General features: G+C 44.9%; 1 protein-coding gene across 8 annotated transcripts in view; it reads left to right on the top strand.

Annotated features, from left to right (window-relative positions):
• The window catches only part of ctnnd2b (catenin (cadherin-associated protein), delta 2b), an 80,881-nt gene that overhangs the window by 32,483 nt on the left and 25,981 nt on the right, over positions 1 to 22,417 (top strand). For 6 of the 8 annotated variants that reach the window (XM_020045468.2, XM_010894067.4, XM_010894066.3 and 3 more), the window contains 7 exons: positions 7,585 to 7,619; positions 8,955 to 9,071; positions 12,723 to 12,868; positions 13,058 to 13,604; positions 13,788 to 13,931; positions 16,065 to 16,311; positions 17,676 to 17,732. In XM_020045468.2, coding sequence (XP_019901027.1) covers positions 7,585 to 7,619; positions 8,955 to 9,071; positions 12,723 to 12,868; positions 13,058 to 13,604; positions 13,788 to 13,931; positions 16,065 to 16,311; positions 17,676 to 17,732 — 1,293 coding nt within the window. The remainder of the gene's footprint in view (positions 1 to 7,584; positions 7,620 to 8,954; positions 9,072 to 12,722; positions 12,869 to 13,057; positions 13,605 to 13,787; positions 13,932 to 16,064; positions 16,312 to 17,675; positions 17,733 to 22,417) is intronic. The other 2 variants (XM_020045471.2, XM_020045470.2) reach the window with 1 other exon arrangement.

Below are 22,417 nucleotides of genomic sequence, written 5' to 3'. Positions count from 1 at the left end.
TTATAAGGAAATGGTCTTTATAATGTATTCTGTATAAAACATTATATAAATGTACGTCCATTTTGCTTGCTCTCTCTCTCCATCCATTGACTCTGTTTATTCTTCTAACCCAGTTGTCACCTGCATTCTAAATGATATCATCCGGCACGATCCATAAAGTCTTCCTTATTGATCTAAGCAAGTGACAAGGTTAAAGACTTCTTGTACTTGAAGGCAATGGAATGGCTGGAGTAATAGAAGCTTTAAACCCACCCCCCCCATAGCTCCCTTGTCTTCGCCAGCCGTCTGCTTTGTACCCTGGAGTGCTGCAGACAGACCCTGTCTGATTGTAAAGGATATTAGGCTTATTAAGGGTGTCTGGGCTACTGAATGAATCATACTAACTGCCTTCCCTGTACAGTAGGGGAAGATGCAGCGTATTGATTGGCCGGCCGATCCGTCATGCCTAAACAGTGATGAAAGCCTTCAAGCTACCTCAGATTGACTGGATGAGAGTCAAGGTTCTGGCAGGATGACTCCGGCTCAACTCTGTTGACTTGAGTTTGGCCTTGCTGACGTAAATACTCCAGATCAAAAGCATCCAGCTGAAGACCTTGAGAGTAGAAAAGCCGGTCTGCCGGCGGGATGAGAACACGGGACAGGAAGGAATGCTTGGCGCGGCGGGAAACAGAAAACACATGGTTTACTGTGCCTCTATGAATCCCGGGATAACCCGGTCAGCTCAGCTCAGTTCCTGCTCTTCCCTTCAACGCGTAATGCATCATCAGCGTGGCTCCGTGCCACGGACGCTATAAAATGCAAGCTGACGTGGGGCTGTTGTGGAATCCCACAGTAAACATAGCTGACATAACAAACACTAAATCAGTTGCATCCATACGGCCCCAGCGAACAGGGGACGTCCTAAGGACATCCAGTGACACTCAGCGGACCATAAATCAACCCCGGGGACGTCGTAATGACTCCATTCTGTGAGCAGGGAGTTGCGTGTTCAAGTGGAAAGCGGGGTGGAGACTGCCATCTTGGATGTGACTCCCTCACAGAGCCGACCTAAATATATCTCCGCCTGCCACTCCATAGTACAGCTGGCCGTCGCTCATCATGTCACAACCGATAACGAACGCGGGCAGAGATCTCTTAATGGAGCGAAGAGCTCTGGCCCAAAACCATTTTGACAGCTTAGCCTCCATCTCTGTGTCTGCCAGGGCCAGCTGGAGAGACCTCTCCCCTACACCCGGGTACCAGAGGTCTGTGTCTGTCCAACCCCGAGGCGGCCGAGCGAAGGGGCGGCCGAGCGAAGGGGCGGCGGTTCAGTTTCCACACGGAACAGAGCTAGCGTCATGGAGAGAGACAACATGGCTCTCTTCTGCTCATCTAGTCGCAGTCCTTCTTGGACCGTGATCGGCGAAGAAGGTCCAATTTGGCAGGTTATGAATTCAATTTCCCCAATTTCGAGGTTCACCTGAGACAGTTTGGTCTGACCTAGCGCTCACCGTACGGGGCCACTAATCATCACACTCCGTGTCAATGAGAGTTATAAATGGCCCGAGTTCATGCAACACAGACATCCGAGTCCCCAGGTCTCAGGACTAATTGGCCAGAGGGAGCTGGGCATGCTGACAGTTAGGTGTCCATTAAGATAATAAAAAACCCTCAACCTGACAGTGGAATCTAACAGCAGGGTCACTGATTGTCCCCTAACAAAGGAAAATGGGATTCATTCAAAGAAACGAGAGGGAGACCAATTTCAGTGAAAGAAAAATAGTTTGCATTTCACAGAGGTTGGTTTGTGTTTCCAAACCATTGTGCCATATCTTCTTCCAATGAATCATAATACTGTAGCTGTAGCATTTTGTTTGCATTAGTGCTACCAGTGGCTACAGTTTTCCCTCCGAAACATTAGCCAATGGTAATTAAGTCAGAATACAGCAGCATACGTGCTAAGAAAGACCAGAAGAAGAGCAGACATGACACACGTTTTGAAGTCCTTGGATGAACCTGTTCATTTTCAAATTCACTGAAAAATAAGGGACAAAAATGTTTGGTGTGGCTTACGTCACTGTGGTTCTGGTCTATGGAGCAGCCTACTGTACCTCACATACAGTACACATTTTCAAGAAGAATCTGAAATCAAAGCGTTTTAGATGTGCTTTTCGACATGCTATTTCACAGATTTTGTCCAGTGGTTAGAAACACATCACAATCGAATAGTTTAGTTCTGTACAAAACTGCCTTTTTTCACAAAATAAAGTTGTGAACCAGAAAAGTACCTTTTGTTAAATTTTGAATCTGTCAAATAGTGAGGCAGACTGTATTTTTGTGGGTGCGGCAAGAGAGCGAGCGAGGAGCGGACTTGAACGAGGCTTGGATTAAAGTGCTTGGCTTCATTATATTACAGACAATATGGTAATTAACATCCATTATTGCTTAACATGATCAAGATCACGAGATCATGTTTGTTCCAAGTTCGTTTTTTTTTCTCTTCTGTTCTGTGAACTGGTTCCAACCTCTGATTTTAACCCCTGTGTGTTGGCCTGCTTGTATCTGAATTATTTGTGTGCTATTGTACTGGTTGCTCAAACTGTTACCGTGCTATGGTTTTACTAGATTCTTTTGTCTAATGTTTTTTTTTTACTATTTCACGTGTCTACTTTGAATCTTTTGCTGTTAGGCACATTGTAACCTCGACCCCAGGATATTGCGCTTCGTAATACATCTCATGTGGAAAATGTGCATGACAAATACACTTCAATGCATCATGTTATCCAGAGCCTCACCTGTGACCCTTGTAGGATTTAGGGCCTGGTCAGAATGACAGTGTGGATCCCGAGTAGCGAACTGTTCCCTATAGCGCACCTGTCAGAAGTAGCGCGCTGCATTTGCTGTCGAGGTGTTCTGTCTGTGCAGTTAACAGGTAATTATGAATCACTGTGGCCGTCCCAGCGAGGCATCTGGCCTCTTCTCCTTCCCCTCAGGAGCTGCCTGGCAAACCATCGCCTTAACAATGAGTCTCAGTCCCCTGACTCAGCAGAATCCTCTCCCCGACAGTCTGTCTGTTTCTCCTGGGGTTGAAACGGGAGAATTCATTTCCAGTGAGGGCTGTCTGCCTCTTTTCGCAGTCACGGACCCCTTCCTCGCTTTGCTGTGTTCCGAGCTATTATTTCAATGCGCTGGTGCGCACTAGGGATGTGGATGCCATTGTGCCTGCTCCTGATAAAACATATTATCCAGGACGAGCAGAAAAATATAGATGGATTATAATTGGATTCCAAATGTGTTTATTGAACGGATAAAATGACCAGATTTCTGTCCGCTATCTCTGGCATTATTCATTGTGGCTAAGCCGTTCTCGTTTTAGCCTCTCATCCTTTCTCTCTCTCTCTACCCCTCACTCTTTTCTCTGTCTCTTTCTCTCTGTCGTGCTATGGGAGGTATAATAAGTATGATCTTTTCGCTCGCCCGCTCCTGTAATGGACGCTGGGGGGTGTCTCGGCTATTTTAGCGGATGAGTGCCTTTGGGATGTACTCATTTGTACCATCTCATGGAATCTCTCACGCATTATGACGGGGACGCCACCAGTGTCGTGTTCCCTGAGTGGATAGCAATCAGAGCAGGGGGAAGTTAGCGAGCAGCTAAAACCACACCAGTCCCAACATGCTCTCTGTTTAGACGAGCGGGGCGGTCGCACTCTTCTGACAATTTAGTTGAACAGAGTGTTCTGCGTTCTGTTCCCTTTTCGTTTCTATGTAATCGCACACTTTCAGACCCTCTATTCTCGCTTCCACGATTAGATATTACGAGGAGGTGGACTCTCCCTGTTCTAGCCTGCATAAAGATATGTTATAAGAGGTTATAAGAGGTCCTTTCCCTTTTATGGGATAAGTGGAGGGGTTGTTTGTACTCAGTGTGTCAGCTCCCCACTCTCCATTCAGTGAGTAACTAGTTTCTTTATATTTATAGGCTATAGAGTGTGGGCCTAGTCCAGCTCTCAACTCTCCTGTCCCCTCCTTCCCCTCCTCTTCCTATCCCTTCCCGCTACTTCCTGTTCCTTCTCTTCTTTTCCCTCCACTTCCTGTTCCTTCCCTCCACCTCCTTCCTGTTCCTTCCCTCCACTTCCTGTTCCTTCCCTCCACCTCCTTCCTTTTCCTTCCCTCCACCTCCTTCCTGTTCCTTCCCTCCACCTCCTTCCTGTTCCTTCCCTCCACCTCCTTCCTGTTCCTTCCCTCCACCTCCTTCCTATTCTTTCCCTCCACCTCCTGTTCCTTCCCTTACCTCCATTCCCCATCCTGTTCCTTCCCTCCACTTCCTATTCTTTCCCTCCCCATCCTGTTCCTTCCCTCCACCTCCTTCCTGTTCCTTCCCTCCACCTCCTTCCTGTTCCTTCCCTCCCCTTTCTGTTTCTTCTCTGCCCTGCCCTGCTGTCTCCTGCTCTCATCTGCTCTCCCCTTTCACATTCATCTGTGGAGAACAATAGACGGCTCCTTACCTCTGTTCTACACTGTCACAGCCTCCCTGACATAATGGAGACAGTGTTTCAGAATGCCTCCGCTCCTCCTCCCTCCTACAGCACAGCATCCATTTTATGAATGTTTGATCAAGATCTGCCTTGAAGGAGTGCGAGTTGCAATATCCAAATGCCACACGCCAGAACTCTACACGCCACGAAAGGCATGTCGCGAAATTGATGCTCTCGTCTGTATATTACCGGCACAGATAGGAGAGCTTTGGAGTGATGAGCTCTTGTGCTCCGAAAAGGTTGCTGCCGTTGTGTTGTAGAGAGAGAACGTTTTGTTCAAATGCATCTCTAGGAAATCACGTTCAGGGTTACTGTAATCCACTACACATTCAGTGTTAATGTATTGTATGTCCAGTTTGTCCGTACTGGATTTTCAGTGTCACTTTACTGTACTGTATATTGGTGGGTGGGGGTGTCGTAGAGCAAGACTAAACGGATGTTCTACCCTGTCAGGAGAGCATGCTGCTGGTCTCTTTCACTCTGCACAACCTCCCCCACCTTTAGACGCCAGTGGCAACAGTAGTTTAACAACTCGACGTTGTCCTCACTCCTCGTGTCGCTCTCAACACTAACACTCCAACACACACACACGCACAGTGGCTGGGCAGTTCACTACCAATAGTACTTCCGTAATTACCTCCTACCATAATTATATGAATGATGGTGGATATTGATGATCACACCACGGAATGTAATCCGCGACTCGATTGTCTGTCAATATCCGGCACGACTCCATAAAAGCAGGGGATTAACGGTGATTAACGGATACAAACGGGAACCTGCAGCTGCACACCCAGTTAATCACACCATCAATTACGCCTCGGTCTGTTTTATAGTTAATTATCCAGCCAGATTGGATAGATTGTGCAGTGGTGAATCAATATAAGAAACAAGGTTTGAGTTGAAATGGCTATGGAGATATACGTACGTGCCTTGTAACCTGCCGTTTGAACACACCGGCCGCCAAGATCATGGGAGAGTGTTAAGTGTAAGGGATCCCAAGTGGAGCAGCAGTCTTAAGCCACTGCCTCTAAGTTTCTAAATCATTGCCGTGCGATTCAGCCGCATCACTGTGGCCAGGAGTTAAGATCCTGGCCTTGGCACAACGACAGCGCCTGGAGGTCCCGCTGAGAACGGTGTCTGTCAAGACGCAACGGATTCCCCGTTACAGTGGGATGTCCCGTTACAGTGGGCTGTCCCGTTACTGTGGGATGTCCCGTTACTGTGGGCAGTCCCGTTACAGTGGGCAGTCCCGTTACAGTGGGATGTCCCGTTACTGTGGGATGTCCCGTTACAGTGGGCTGTCCCGTTACAGTGGGCTGTCCCGTTACAGTGGGCTGTCCCGTTACAGTGGGCTGTCCTGTTACAGTGGGCTGTCCTGGTACAAGCCCTGATGTTTCAAAGCTCAAGACTGAGACATGGGCCTACAGGCTTAGCCAATAAAATGTCCCGAAACAATGGGGACACTATTATGACGGACAGAGAGAGTGATGGCATCCACTGGTTATTAGCTATCCTTTCAGATCAACAGAGAGGCCGCTCAAGCCTAAAAAGCCTCTCCCTCTCTGCTCTACCCACCCCCCGTTCTGGTTTGTTGTTGGGTGTGCGAATTGTTCAATAAAGGGCCGATGATGAATGAGCGCTCGCCGGCCAATGCACAGACCCCATTAACATGTGGCGTTTGTTTTTCTCTGGCAATTCGTCACCCCAATGTAAACAGAGACAGGCTCACGATATGAATCCTCACACACTCCGCGGAGGACAAATCAATGGGATGATTTAGCAGCTGCTGCTTGGCCAAAGGGCCGGTGAATGACCATTTAGCCCAGTGCTAAGAGTGGCTGCTGAGCTCCGAGGCAGCCTGCTTCTGGCCGGCCAGTTGCTTTTGACAATCACATTGATCAGGGGATGGGGAAGTGGAGGGCTCAATATTCCACTCAAGCTCCCATTTTCTAGGATCCATAGTGATTAGGATTTTTTTTGGTTTGTGTGCTCCTCCAGATCAGAGATGTAATCTCCCATCGATCCCAGCGTAGTTATCTTACGTACAGACCCTATGATGGGCTGGGGGTCAGCCACTCCAACAACATATTCCCTGGGAAAATGATAATGACTGAAGCGCCACTCGCTGACCGTCTCTGTCTGATAAGCTGGCAGCCCTTCTCAGCGGGGAGCCATTTTACCGCCCAGAATAGTCATCCACTCATGTAGAATTACAAATATAGCCTACATTAAGTTAAGCGCCCCTGGCTGTAACCTCAAAACACTGGCAGAGTCATTATGTCATTACACACAATATTGAAGGTATCTGTGAACGGCGTTGAGCTGCAATTACTGGTGAGATGTGTATTTAGTCTTTTGTGGCCTGTAGTCCTGTAATTGGCCTTGTCCTGTATCTGGCCTTGTCCTGTAACTGGCCTTTCCTGTAACTGGCCTTGGCCTGTTTTTCATTGCTGTGTGCATCACCCTCCCCATGGCTCATGGGAAGTAGGCCAGGCAGAGGGATGAGGTACCATGTGATAAAGGCCTGGAATGTGTTTTTTTTCCCCTCCCTATGACATGCGTAATGCTTCGTGGGAGGGGAGGGGCGGGATGCCGCACACGGGTTAAGCCCGACCCCCCCAAGACCACGTGTCCCAGTCTCTCCGGGTGGTGTCGTGTAACCCCCTCCTCTCAACCTACCCCCTGGAGGGAGACCCCGTTCAGGCTTAGTGGTGTCTGGAGGGGCGGCTACTCCAACAGTCAACACCACGCTGAAGGCGGAAGTGACCCCCACCCGCCCAGCCATACAGAGAGACGGGGACAGAACCACATTCTATCTGTAGCACCAAAACACCAAACCCCCCCCCCCCCCCCCCTTCAGTCTCTAAGGGTACTGGTCCCTGTGAGGTACAAATGTATTGGCGGGAATGTGAATGTCTACAGAATTGGATTCCTAGTGAATAAATGAATGTAAATGACCAGCCACTGGGTAGAGATCAGGGGCGGGGCTTACGCATCTGTGGTAGAGGAAGATGAATGTGTGTTGTTCTTCTGTACTGACCTCCATCTCTTTCTTTCTCTCCTTCAGTTCAGCAGATGAGAAGTTTCGCTGGAATAACCAAGGTGAGCACATGATAATCTGTCCTCCACCATCTTGTCGATATCAATATGATGCCAACCTCACTTCATCTGTGTACATGGTGATGGTGAGAGACAATTCCAGGAGACCAGAGACATGAGACGTGATTATGGATGAAGTAATCAGGCCACCAAAAAATGTTAGCAACTTTATGGTAATGTGGAAAGACTTTTAGTATCATTTATAAACACTTGTTTTGCTGACTTAGTCTGTTACAACCTACATCTCCTCCTCTTTGCCACTGTGTCTGATGCTCTGGCTGCGTTAAAATGTGCAGGAGTGTGTGGGACAGACTAGAGGTAGGAATTATCGTGACCTGAAATTGCAGGACAGTCACAGCACTAGTGGACCGTGCCTCCCTCCTGGGTCTTGACAGCCAACGCTGTATGTCAGATAGAACAGCAAAGGTTCTCTGTCTGTCTCATCAGTCCAGGGCTCAAATGTGAGCGTCCAGGTGACACTGGATTGATGGGGTTAGGCAAAAGTATGCACCATGGAACACAGTGGTGACTTCTAAAGAATTAAAGACAATAAAACAATAAAAGTCATTTAGGATTTTATTGAAGCTAGTGGTCAAATATCCTAAACTGGTTCAACAGGACTGTTTTTAGGAGCCTGCCTCTGCTCTCCTTAGTCACTGACTGCAGAAGTTTCACTAAGGAGTGAAGAAGTGTTTTGGGTACGGTTGAACAAAGAATTATCCCTGAGTTAAAACGATGATGATCGTCCTTATGACTGTAATAGGGTAAAGGACCAAGTGTCGGCTGCCAGAAGCCTCAACCTTCATGCCTGCAGCTATAGAAAGAGGGATTAACGCTAATCTTAAACCTCTTGTGAAAGGTCTTATCTCTTGATTCTGTAATGTTTCCCAGACTGAAGACACAAGACAGACATATATCATTTACTCTAGGCACAGACAGATAGGCGGAGACAGACACTCTTAATGGAATTGGGAAGAACAGTGCTTTTGGATAAAAATAAAATAAAAATTGTTTTATTTCAGTTTTTTTTACTCTGTTGATATTCTTATGTCTGTGATGCCTACATGCACATTTACATGCACATTTTAAATGCAGTATTTGTAAATTGAGTGTGGAACATTTTGCATAATTTTTTTATACCAATCATTGTTTAAGATAAACTAGCTGTTGCCAGAGGGTAGGCTAATTGGGATCACAAAAAAGTTCATACATGGTTGCATGGTCAACAAGTTGTGCGTTATCAAATGCCTTTCAAATAAACCTTGATCCTCGCAATAAACCAGTGAGTTTTACTAAGATAATGAGACACTTATCCTGCATGTTTTGCTGTTTCCACAGACGGACAGAAGGACATTGAGGAGGAACTGACAACCGGGTTGGAGCTGGTGGATTCCTGCATTAGGTCACTCCAGGAATCTGGGATTCTTGACTCCCAAGAATTTTCCACAGGCGACAGTAAGAACATTCTCTTCATGTTGCTCATTATTTTTGACGTCGCTTTGGATATACAGTACATTGAATGTTGCACATTTGGAATGAAATAGTTTGATTTCAATGTTGAATGACATTGTGTCCTTACTATATATAATGTCATTTGGACATTATATATTTAACAGAAAGATATCATAGCCAATAGAAAATGACTGGCAAATACTATGCAAGCAACATTTTTCAAACATGATGAATTTCAATATTGTAAATATCAAGAAAATTGTCAGTAATGATCTGTACAAAATCAATCAGATAGAGAAATGTTAGATAATAGGTCTCTCTTTTGTAGTACACTGACTGATGTCAATGACCGTGAATGTTTCAATCAGGAACTAGATACCGCAGGTGTTCAAGGCTCTTAGCACTCTTGCATCCTCCATTCAGAACAGTTGTTTGTATTGTTTTTTCAATCCCAAATGCCCTCAATTTATTTGATCCAAGAAAATGATCTTCATATTTCTCTGAAGAGCCACTGAGATAGCATTAGCTGTCAGGAGATATTCCACATGTCAAACGTTTGATATGGAAATTATGTCTAGCAGAGTTGTCGGCAGCTTCCTTTGAGCACAGCAGAGTACATATGTGTACAAGGAATACAGTTTAAAATCAGCCACTACAAAAGAAATCACAACTATATTCAATATGCTGAAAAGACCAGCAAGTTTAGGTGCTAGAAATGTATGATTCTGCATGTGTGGATAGACTTGCACTGTGTGTGTGTGTGTGTGTGTGTCATACACTGTGCACTTCACACTAATCTCACTCCCACTCAAGCAGTAAGGCTAAAAATAGTGTCTTGATGAAATATTGAAACGTGTTGATAGAGAATGCAGGTCGTAGATCAGATGAATAAAGAGGTCAATCCCTGCATATTTAACGCCCACTCAGTGACCACCATGCCAGGGATATTCTGCTGCTCTGTCGGCCTATTATACTTCACCACACACACATACACACCCACACACACGCACGCACACAGACACACACACACACACGCGCGCACACACACACACACACACCACAAATGGACTGTTCTATGACCTGTTACATTCACTTCCTGAAATCCTTTCTCAAAAAATGCTCAGCCATTGACATTATGTATTCATGAAATACTCACTTAGATTCTCTAACGCCTGGAAGTGGTCCCAGATACATTTCTGCTGTGGTTTTCGTATCCCAGCTTTAAGATGAATGTCGCACGTTAAATAATACACAGTCACTTACTACTGCATTTGCAGGGCTTAAACCTAGCTCACTTTTCCTGAATGAAAATGATGCCGGAATGGTTTTCAGCGCTTGAGTGTGTTCATGTGTGTTTGCGTGAGCACGTGGGAGTTTTGGGGACCGTGCTGGTGTGGTTCCCGTGTAGGCATGCCAGAGTGTTGCTGAGGCAGGAATCGGACACAAATTGCCAGCGACTTCACACTAATGTGAAAATGAGGTTGGTGTTGCCAGAGCACGGATGTGAGAGTAAATGTAGAAGAAGGTGTGAAGGCTGCCAAGGCGAGGCAGCCTCACCGACATGAACGCAGAGTAGCGCTGAAACAGGTCACGCGGAAACAGGTTCTCAGCATTTTACCTAGTCACACGCACGGCAGTAATGGCCCTATCAAAGAGCAAAATATTGTTCTACTATACTGTAGACTAGATGGGATTTATTTAATTGCGTGGCTGTCGTTCTATTTCAACTTCCCACACTTCATCTTTTCTTTAATAAAGTACAATACGGTATACTCAGGTCTACGGAAATGTAGTGCTTATGTTGATGCTACTATTTGAATTAAAGGCTAATGGCGCTGTTACGTTGAGTTGTGTTGGCCATGCACATAAATGCAGATCAGCGTTCGTTTTATTTTCATGCTATTAAAATGACCCGTGCCAGAGAGCTGTAGGTGGGCCAAAAGACTATGTAGTCTGTGATTACCCGTGTTTTTGGCCTCATTCTGCACCAGTTGTGCCCAGTGACTCCCAGTTCCTCCTGATCAATTATGCATGCTGCACTCCCTCTCTTTCTCTGCCTGTCTGGGTCAGGGAGAAGGATTGAGGGAGAGGGACTGAAGAGAAAGGAAGAAGGGCTTTTTACTCCGTCAAAAGACAAATCCAAATTGAGGAATCAGTTAAAGTTAACCCAATTGCCTAATAGGAATATGAAGAGTGGGGTCCTGTAATCTATCGAAACTTAAAGAAAATGGGAGAAACATCCAATTGAAATCTTCAGTGTAAATTCTTGATGGAATTCTTGGATTACGTTGATGAATCTCAAATAATGGATGCCGGGCAGAATTTGGCTAATATTTCCTAATTAATTAATAAAAAAAACAGCCTCTCATTTTATAACAAAATTTAACCACTCAAAAACAACCATTACCCCTACCACTATAAGCCTCCAAAAGCCAACACATTTACATAAAGAATACCCTTACTGAGTATGTTTTGGGGCAACCTTCACAAATAACAATCAACCAAACTGAGACAATCTGTCCCAAACAGATTATAACCCCCCAAAGATATTATATTAACTATTGGGAAAACATTACAAAATCTCAAAGTAAAATTCAATGGTATTTGGCTCTAAACAAACAATACACAGTGGCCAACAATCTGACCACTGTGACTGATAAACTGAGAACTTGACATCTTTGCAATAGAGACTGGTTATCACAGGCAAACCTGGTTACCCAGACAGGACTGGTTGTGTTCATTGCTTCAAGGGAGAGGTGGAGACAGATCTGCATTTTCTATTACATTTTGAAAGATACTACGACCTAAGGGAAGCTTTCTTTCCCTAAATGATCAGTAACCACAATTAATTTGAAACCACGAAAGAAGAAGAAAAAACAAATTGGGTAAAAAAGCTGTGTGTTTCTTTGGCAGCCAAATGTGTGGCCTCCTGCCACAATCTGATGCATAGCCACTGATACAATGTGTTTTGTATGCCATGCCTTCAAGCTTTTCGGACATTTCAACATTGGCATCCTACTACTTTAGCATTAAGTTGTAGTACTATTCTCATTACTTACATTTGTTGCTGTAGCAACTGTTGTTAATAATGACTATTGAGTTTTGCCATTGGTCTGAGATTTGCCATTTGCCATTGGTCTGACTACTAATAAGTAATGTGTTCTTTGACAATGTAAGTAACCTAACTTCCCATTTCAATAATGACTATTGAGTTTAATTGACTGAAGGTGAGAAAGTAGGTAGAAAAACAGAGAGTGAGAGAAGGAGAATTTGCATATCCTCAGTAAACATTAGATAGAGAGATATATTGGGAGAGACTGGAGAGACAAAAGCAGCTGCAAGACTGAAAGCAAGATGATAGAGCTAGAGAGAGAGAATAGAGTGGAGTTAGTGAGAGACAGGAGAGGTAGAGAGAGACAAGAGAGACAAACCAAGGCAGTGAGAAACACAGACCTAGAGGCATCAAATAAACTCTCACTGTTCTCTAGAAACAGAGACAGAGACACAGACAGAGAGAAAGACAGAGATGTAGAGATTAAAGTGAGTTACAGAGACAGAGGGTAAGAGGTTGTCAAAATATTTCACTCTGAATAAATAATCTGCTAAATCTTAAAATGTGAAAATGTACTATTCTTTCCTCGCCACAAAAAACAGGACAAGGCCTGCTATCCCAGAGTGCACTGCAGCTGAACAATCAAGACGGCTCACTCTCTTACCCAGCCGGTTACCACAGCAACCAGGCACTTGAGGCCCTGCCCCGCGGTGGCCAGGTGGGAGGGGCAGTCCACAGTTACAATCAGGTGATTGTGTCCCAAATGGCACTCAATTCCCTTCATAGTGCCCTAGTTCTGTCCAGACCCCAATGGGAACAGACTGCCTTTTAGAAGTGACCCATAGATTGTCAGGTCATTTAGCCTATTTGGTGTACAGTGTGAATTTCAGCATGCTGTTCGATGCGCGCGCCTAACGTTCCCGCTGTTCTTCTCCAGGTGACGTCGAGCCGTGCGGCCCAGCTGGCTGCAGGCGTGGACTCCTCCCAGGCCAGGGACAGAGAGTCCTTCGCCCAGAGCCATGGTAGCGCCTTCCACATGCCCGACGCCGCGCCCGCCCCCTCCATGTACTACTCCTGCTCCACCCTGCCCGCCCAACGCGTCAGCTCCCCCCACTCCGTGCAGGCCGTGGGCTCCCCCACCAAGCTCCAGCGCCTGGGCTCGGCCTCCGACATGCCCAGCTATGCCACCCTGCAGCGGGTCTCGTCGCCCAAGCAGTCCCCCAGCCGTCTGGCCAAGTCCTACAGCACCAGCTCCCCCATAAACATGGTGGTGGGGTCCGCGGGTCTGTCCTCCGCCTCCCCGCTGCACATGGCCTCCCCGGGCAATGCCTCTGTCTCGTCACCCCTCCACCAGCTGAGCTCCACGGTGGGCAGCTACGCCACCCTGTCCCCCACCAAGCGGATGATGCACTCCTCCGACCAGTACAAGATCTCCCACGAGCTGTACGCCAACGCCACCTTGGGGAGGCCTGGCAGTCTGGCTGGTGGGTTAACATGTCCTGTATATTGTGTCTATAAATGTGTTGAGATAATCTTTTCTCAGCGGCACGTTTTGTTTTTTTCCTCCAATGGACCTCAACGCGGTGGCTCGCGCGGCTTGATCGCGTTGTTGCTGTCGACCGTGTCCGGGGCCACGTGATGACTTGTGTTTGTGTTGCGGCGTTCAGGCTCCCGGGGCTCCTACAGCAGTCAGCACAGTCACCTGGGATCCGAGATGCGACCCCTGCAGTCTCCTGAACACCACATCGACCCCATCTATGAAGACAGGGTCTACCAGAAACCTTCCCTCAGGGGCCTCAATCACAGCCAGGGTGAGTGAGATGGTCTGGAGGGCCCTGGCTCGCTGCACTGGAAGTGGCCTCGTGTTTCTACCTAGCAGTGTTGTTCCACAGAGCATCATCGGTCAAAGCGTGGTGGAGGAGACCGTCATAAACATGGCGCTGATAATATTTTATTGGCTCTTTGACTGAGCACTTGAATAATCCTTGATAGGGATAATCTACTCAATGAAACAATTAATTGTGTATCGTCAGAATTAGCCGGGAATTAAGCAAACACAACCAAGCCCAAAGGAAGCAGCTATTCCATTGAGTGCCCCACATTTAGCTCATCCCGTTTCAACTTAGAAGGTGGGCTTTTGAACCGGTTTTCCTGAAAAACAACTGAGGAATAAAAAAAAAAAGATTACCATATTTATCGCTCCATCACATCGTTTAGCTTATCTCCATTTTTCAGTTCAGGTATGCAAATCTGATTAGTATCTTGATGGCAATTTGTTTTGCAGTCACAGATCATTGGATAATTAGATATTAGACAGAAATTAATCTCAATTAATCTTGCAGAATTGCCGCTTAAGCATTGGAAATCTTGAGTCTGAGACACGCACCACGGTCAAATGCACTCCACAGAATTTCTCCTAAAACCTTCTTTAATGAGCATGTGTCTCCCCTCCACAACTAACTGCAAATGACGGAATCCTAGTGTGCAATCTAAAAAGCTTTATAGTTCCATAAAGGCTAGCCAGTTGGTTTACAATATTGCTTCCTGTTTGTGGAGGTTACATGCTTATTGTATTATAAAAGTCCTGTGGGGACATTAAGCACTTTTACTGGTGCTTCATTGAGCATGTGTCGAGATGGTAGATTGTCTTTGAAAGCTGTTGGCTTAAATCCTACCAGCCAGCGCTGTCCCCCTCCTCTTCTAACACTCATCCTAATCTTTGATGCCCTTCAGGCAAACCCAAGAGTAATGTTTCACATCGGTTGATTAATGCGTTTTTGTTGCTTTTTTTATATCCAACAATGTCAAATAAGTCTGTATCATGAACTCAGAATCCCAGATGCATAACTAACTTGGTTGCAACGGGACAACATTTTGTAAACCAATTCACATAATTTCCCTTTGTTTTCAACCCACACACAACATTCAGCCAATGTGAATTGGTCTGATATAACATTTATCCAATGCTAGTACAACTGAGAGCTGCCCAGGTGGAGTGTCCATGAGTCAAGCACAATTGATGGCTGTCAGGGAGTTTGCAGCCTCAGTAAACCTTATTCACCTTTCACTTTGTGTTAAGCTGGCAGGAAGCTATGCTTCCTAGAAACTGATACATAGATAGGTCTCTTCTTCAACATGGCTAGGATTAGCAGTAGTGGTGTTTGAGCCATGACCAAGGAAGGCAGTTTAGTACGGTGACGTGCTGCCCGGCAGATTGGAACACCTCAATGGAGGAATGGTTTCTCAGTCCACTCCTTTCTTCAGCTATTTGACCGACGAACAGTGTAGTGTCTTCTGAGTAGCATAGACTTTTCAGACAGAAAACATAGTTTGCAAAGGCCTCTCTCTCTGACCTTATTGAAAATAAAATTGTTACTCATTCATCCCTATCCTCATTGTGTTCTTGTGACATAAATTTTTAACAACAAAATACTGTCGGTACATTGAAGTGTTTTGAATTCAAGGTGGTTTTCAGTGCTCCTCGGGAAGATTAGGGTTTGTTTTCCAGAAAGCGCCTGCCTGCCCGAGGTCTGTTAAATGGAGGAAGAACGGAGTGAATAATCATCTATCTGTGGAATGCCCACTTCTTGTTGTGACAATTTCTTTTTTATAGGTTCATTGACAACTTTAATATAACAATGTATTTAATTTATTGCATTCATCCTAATGGAAATCTATTGAAACCTTTTGAGTCTTTTTTGACACAGTTAGTCAGTATATTTCGTTTTTTTGGGTTTTGTAACAGTTTTTTTCTTGTTCAGTGATTGTTGTTGCCTTTCTTTTGACTTTGCCCTCCTGTGTCCTTTTTCCTATTTCTCTGGTGGTTGCTGTTCTCTTTCTTTTCTCACTTCGTGCTCGCTCATTCCTCTGCCTAGACCCAGTGAACCATTTTTGTGAACAGGTCCTGAACTTTCTGCTCTTTCCTTACTTCCCCCCTGCCGTAGCCCCGTCCTCCCCTGGTGTTGACTCCATCCCGTTGCAGCGTACCAGCAGCCAGAACGCCTCGGGCACTTTGCCGTACCAGAGGGGCAGCTTCGCCCCCGGCTCGGCTGCCGACTACGCCAACCCGTACCGCACCCTCCAGTTCTGCCCGTCCACCGAATCCCCCTACAGCAAGTCGGGCCCCACCCTGCCCCCGGAGGCCTCGCTGGCTCGCTCCCCGTCGGTCGACAGCATCCAGAAAGATCCCAGGTGAGAGCCGCTGTGGCACTGCTAACATGCCTCTGCTCTCCTTCAGGCAGGCCACTGTGGAGCGCGGAGCGCCGGTCACGTCACAGCCTCCCAGTCTGTTTTCTGGTTGAAGGCCTGTTTGTATCACTGGGAATGACACAGACACTTTTCTTTTCTGGAGGGCACATGAGGCTTGTGTTAAACCTCACTTCTGCCTTTACATTGTGTAAACTTTGTTTGTGCGTGTGTGTGTGTGTGTGTGTGTCTGTGTGTGTTTTTTTATATAGGGTTTCACTGGCAGTGGCCTTCATTTCTAAGTTGTATGGCTGTATTTCTGTGCTGTTTCAGAATTCCTTATGTTTGGGTCTGACAAAGGAGTTCATTACTTTAGAGTATAAAAATATAATCAGAATAAATAAAAAATGCTCTCAGTCACACCAATTATATATACACTAATATAAGTGTTAAGAACGATATCTGTGTTTGCATCTTCTACGATTTCATGACTTTTATTTTTTCCTGTTCTGTTTTCTTCATTCACCACCCCTTTGCTATTGGACAATATTTATTTTCCACATTGCACTGTCTCTGCCGTAGTTCTGCCATTTCTCCTGGCATTTGCACACTCTTTCTGTGGATTGACTTGTGATGCATTGCATTTGCTGGCTGCAACCAACTTCACAACATGCACAATCAATACAGTCATCTTCAAATGAGAAATTACTCCCTTTTTATTTGGTTACTTCATATTCATTATTGTTAAAGGGTGGGTCTCACAAAAACAGGTCTCCAATCTTAATTCAAATTCATTTGTTGAGAAATGAGCCCTATATTGAGCATAAGTGAGCATAATAAGCAATTACATCTTGGAAAGTTATAAATTATGTGTTTTAATAAATCATGTTCAAAATCAACAAGCGAAACAACGATTTACTCAAATACCACAATTAAGGATGTTATGTAACTGTGGTTTAAAACGATGGTTTGCAGCGTATAATAATTCCTGTCACCATTTAGCAGATACCCCTAAACCATAGAAAAGCATAGTCCTGGTACATCTACCCAGATCTCTGTTCAGTGGGACAGCAATAAGATTGCTGAAACGTATCTCTCCACAATCTATGATAGTGGTTCTGATGACCGAACGATCCATAATTGGACTAGCTGATCGAGCTATTATCCTCCTGTTTCTAGGTTTTTGTAAGACCCCTCCTTAACGGACCCCCATCCACCACAATCACATCATCTAGTGCATGTTCTGAAGTGTGTAATATGAAAAGTGTTGAGAAAGAAAGACAGTCAAATGAGTATTATTTTCTTCTTGTCAAGCTCCTTTGTGTGAGACACCCACCTCCCTTTTTTTCTTTCTGCCTGTCTCCTGATAGGTACGACCCTGAATTCCTTGTCTGGAATCAAAATCAAGCCGAGCAAAGAATGACAAAGTAATCCAGCATTTATTTTCTAATTTCTATCTCTCCTTCACTGAATCTGTCCTTCATGTCTACTACTCAAATGCCAGGGACATTCTACTTAACAATGAAAGAGCATTAAACAGAATAGTCCAATTTTCCATTGCATTGTCTTCTGATTCCCATTTACTTGCAGTACCCTGATCACTGAGAGACTCATAGTTCAGTTAATACCTTTACTTCCAATTGGGCCCAAAGCTGCGACATATATCTATAGTATTCGGCTTTAAGTTCTGAAGATGCACTCTTCATAGTAATTGAAGTTAACGATGTGACAGAGTTAGTGACTTCAGTTAATTCAGCTTTAACGGATTTGTGGCAGCAGATGGACGTTTTTTGGGTAGGCGGCAGGAACTTGCCGACTGTATGAGTAGGACAGGTGCAATAGGAATCCATTATCCAAGCATCGTCCATTTTCCTCCTTCATTTTACACCATTTGTCATTTTTCTCTCATCATTTTGTAAATGTGCTCCATCTTCCCAAAATGTTCTGTGGGGTGTAATCAAGGGCCGAATTTAGGACATAGAATGACAATGTCAATTCTGCACTGCATGTGATCATTCTCTATTTCTGCGATCTTTCTTAATCTTTCTAAGTTATTAATGAATCACACTGCAGATTTATGCGTTGCTACGTGTTAGTAAATCATTCTATACATCGAAATACCAGCAAAAGAGCTGCCGTAAGAAACATATGGCCTTTGTGTTTTTTGAATGACATTGTAGCATGTTGAACCAGCATGAATGGGCTAGTACGTAGTCATAGACGATATGGGTTTTAGCACTATTAGTACGTAGACAGTATGGGATTCCCTGTGTTAGGGAGCGGTAATCCATGCTGATTACCAAATGATACGTTCTGTACTGTAATACAGCAGGCCCAGTCTTAAGCCCCCTGTTTTAATCTTATCCTCAAGACTACAGTGATGCGTGGGATTCAAAGTATGTTAAATGGTCGTAACAAAAGTGCCATCTCGTTTCATAATGCAAAGCACACTGCATTGTGGTATTGTCTAGTACAGGGTGAGAACAAGTATGACTTGTCAAAAAATACAGCAGCCATTACTGGGATGTGTGAGTTTGTGTTCTTTCTTCTTGGCACGCAGATACACATAGCATTCTTTTGACCTCCGTCACTAATGTTTCACATTTAAACCTTTGCACTCTGCCTCGCCTTTAACCGCTTGCAGCGTGTGTTGCTGTTTGGAGTTTAGTCAGTGGAGCATATTGACGGGACCCATCCAGTGGTGTTAGACAGCAGAACCGTGGATGGATGCGGCGTCAAAGCAACAAAGGAAGCAGAGTAGCAAGTTCCTCATTAAAGTGTTTGTTGAAAAACTCTCCACATACGACTGGTAAACTAGCAGCGAGCGAGGGCAATTACACGGCAGATCTGACTTGGATGCGTGCACGGCATTGATAACGTTAAATAGTCTTTGGTCAGGCAGATCAGTTCTGCACAACTAGTTGTTTGTCTGATATTGTGGCTGAGTAAAGACATGAATTAAAGATGAACTGATTTTGTCTGATGGAAGTCATAGTATTGGAAGTGTTGGAACTGATCGCATGTCTTTCTACTGTCTGTTACATTGTGAAGGTCTGTCCGATTTTCTACGTCGATTTGTTTAAAAGTAAAAGTAAAATTCACTAATGTCCTTTTTTATGGCAGTGATTGCTAATCAGACTTTTCCCCAACATAATCTCCAAATAAAAGACACCCCTTGCCAATACTGACATTTTAATTACACCATGTATTCATGTATCTGTCATTTCTTAAAGTTGTCTTAAAGTTTTAATCACAGTGGTGCCATCACTTGGTTTTTTGTCAAACTCTGTAGAAGTTAAACCATAATTGGCAAAGGTTAGGGGTAAGATTTGGGATAGGGTAAGAAAGATGGACGGTAATGTAATGGTATCTATTCTGAATGGTTAAGGGGTTTGGGAAAGGCTTCAAACTAAAATGTTGGGGTATTTTTCCTTTCACATTTCTCAGTGTCAATCTGGAATGATCGTTTTCCAAGTTTCACTGTTTTCCAACATCACTTACTGGATATCAATCATTGGATCTCAATCAATTTCATGGGGACAGATGTTTTTTTCAAGGCAGCCTACAGCGCTGTTTGGAGTCTTGTACAATGAACAAATCAGAACAGAACAGATGGCGTTAACAAACTGTAGCATTTCCTACCTGTGTATTCTGTCTAGTGACACAAGCTGTTTACTTTTGGTTGTGTGGTGGTCCTAGTGTAACGTTGCACTACATGCTATTATATTAGGTTACATAGAATCCTATCATTAAATGATATCCGGGACTGTGTCTGTAGAGTAGAGAAGAAACACATTAATCAGACAGGATCTGGACAAGGGAAAGGGATTCAAATATTGAGTCAGAGAAGAGTTGGGTCTGCCGCCACCATGCTGATTCCTCCAATGGCTATCACTGAGGATAGCCCTGCCCTTTGTGTTATAATACCTGAAGCATGCAGATTGAATAACGGTGAGCGACAGAAAAGTCCCTGTCGGCCTTTTTGAGTGGTTACATGAGTCATCAATGTGTTTCATTCCCCTCTGTGTCATTCCTCTGTAGTGGGAGACAGTAGTGTTCTGAATGACACCAGCTTCTGAAGTAGTCATGTGGGCCCCAGCAGCCAGGCTAAGCCAGCTGTTTTTTTATCTTACAGTCTGTTGTCTTCCAGCTATATTACAAGCCATAAGTCACCAGAAATATCATTTGGGCTCAAGACACTGGCCAACAACAGGTTCAGTTAAATCGTCTACCCCCATTTCCATGTCTTTAACACAGTGCCCGGCCATGCGTTTAGAATACATCATTTATACTCTTTTATAGAAATTGTGTGATTGCCTTAAGCATGGCATTGTGTATTCTGGTGCAAATGTTCCCAGCTGATAGTTCACCTGGCTGATCTTGAACAAAGCCCTGAATGACGATCCGGCTGAAACCCTGGGAGTTCGCTTCAATCCAGTGAGTTGTCAAACGCTCCATTACGTTCTGCTGAGGGGATTCAGCTCCCCTTGCCAAACTGGAACGTTTTGCTGAATGATCTGTAGCAACGACACGAAGGAGACCTTCAGAAAATGAGTAGGACAACTTTCTTTTGCAAAACGAGAGCCGTTCGAAGTTAAAAGGTGCCATTTTAGTCCTCAGAAAACGAAAGCTTTCGAAAAGGCCGGCTTAGGGAATTCAGGGCTGAAGACACACTTCACTGCTCTAACATCCATGCTATAGACATGCCTGTCTGCTATCCCAGTGCAGTGGTAGTCACAGAAATAGAGAGGAAAAGAGAAGTGGGAGTGAGAAGAGAGAGACAGAAAGAGCTTGTTGTCTTGGGTGGTTCAGTTGTGAATCAGCAGATTCTTTGATTGTTCTGTTTGTTCCTGAGAGGATGAAGACCATCACTGTGAATCAGTGCATTTGGAATCCAGATACTCAACTCTTGTGAAGTGTTATGCAAACCGCTCCTTTCTGCTCCAAAGCTCTGGGAGCGCTCAGCTGGGAATTCACACGCACGCACACAGCTATAGAGAATGTTCAGAATGTGCAGTATCAACACTGATTCAAATCTGTGGAGATTTGATATATACGTCGATGGAATTAGACTTCAACTTCATTTGCTACCCACCACCCATACTTGGCATGTGCCGTTTTGGGTCATCTGACTGAGCGAGCAAATCAGGCTCCTTTTCTAGAGTTCCAGGGCCGTTTTGTGAGATTGAGGAGTCGGGGCGGGATGAGATGCGAGGAGGACAGTGGCATTATCACGGGCGTTCGTCCGGCCGTTTGGATGAATCACGGTCCCTGGGTAATTTTCTAATGAAGAACTGAAATGGCAGACACAACGCAGAGGGCCCTAAGGAGTGGATGAGTGGAGCCTACCCGTCTGATGTGGCTCTGCTGAATGGGATGGGAGGGGCCCTCTCATGACTCTGAGCCTGTGTTTTACTTTCGTCATGCTCTCTTGAAAGTCACATAGTTGTGGAAGAACCGAAATGCACAGATACTGGAGTGCAACGAATATATAGCGCCTCTATTCAGGCCTGTGATAGTTTTACCGGCTAATCGAGTGTGTCCGTATGCTACTCTGTCCATCCATATGGATAATTCATTTATTTACAGTGGTTCTGTATGATTTCCTGGTAAAGCAATACGTACTGTTATTCTTTCATCAGAGGGAGTGGCCAATGGCGAGTGTGTGTGTGGGTGTGTGCCTGCGGAAGCTTGGCTTGAGGACTCCACTTCAAATCCAGGCTGAATGGACCACATCTCAGACATTACCACACAGAGCCGGGTCACTAGTGTCCTATTCTCCCTGTCTGTGATGGAGCAAATAAGAGCCATAACATCCATTTCAAAGGGTTCCACACGGAGGCTCTAGTAGTCTTTCGGGGTCATTTCATTACAGACACAAGGTTCCTGGCTGGTTGGAGCATCTGGGAGCTTTACATCAAATTCCTTTTCAGAGCCTGTTGATTTAACACAATACATGAGGACTTAACAACTATACTAACACTGACAAAGTGCCCATGTCACATAGATCTGAAATAATGGGCTACTGTTCATTAAGGACTGGTGCATTATGAAGGAAAAAGTGGGTTATTTTCAGCACACGGCAAATAAATGAACCGCTAAGCTAACACAG

The sequence above is a fragment of the Esox lucius genome, chromosome 3 (genome assembly GCF_011004845.1).
Source record: "Esox lucius isolate fEsoLuc1 chromosome 3, fEsoLuc1.pri, whole genome shotgun sequence".
NCBI classification, from domain to species: Eukaryota; Metazoa; Chordata; class Actinopteri; order Esociformes; family Esocidae; genus Esox; species Esox lucius.
This window is presented reverse-complemented; position numbering and strand designations above follow the sequence as displayed.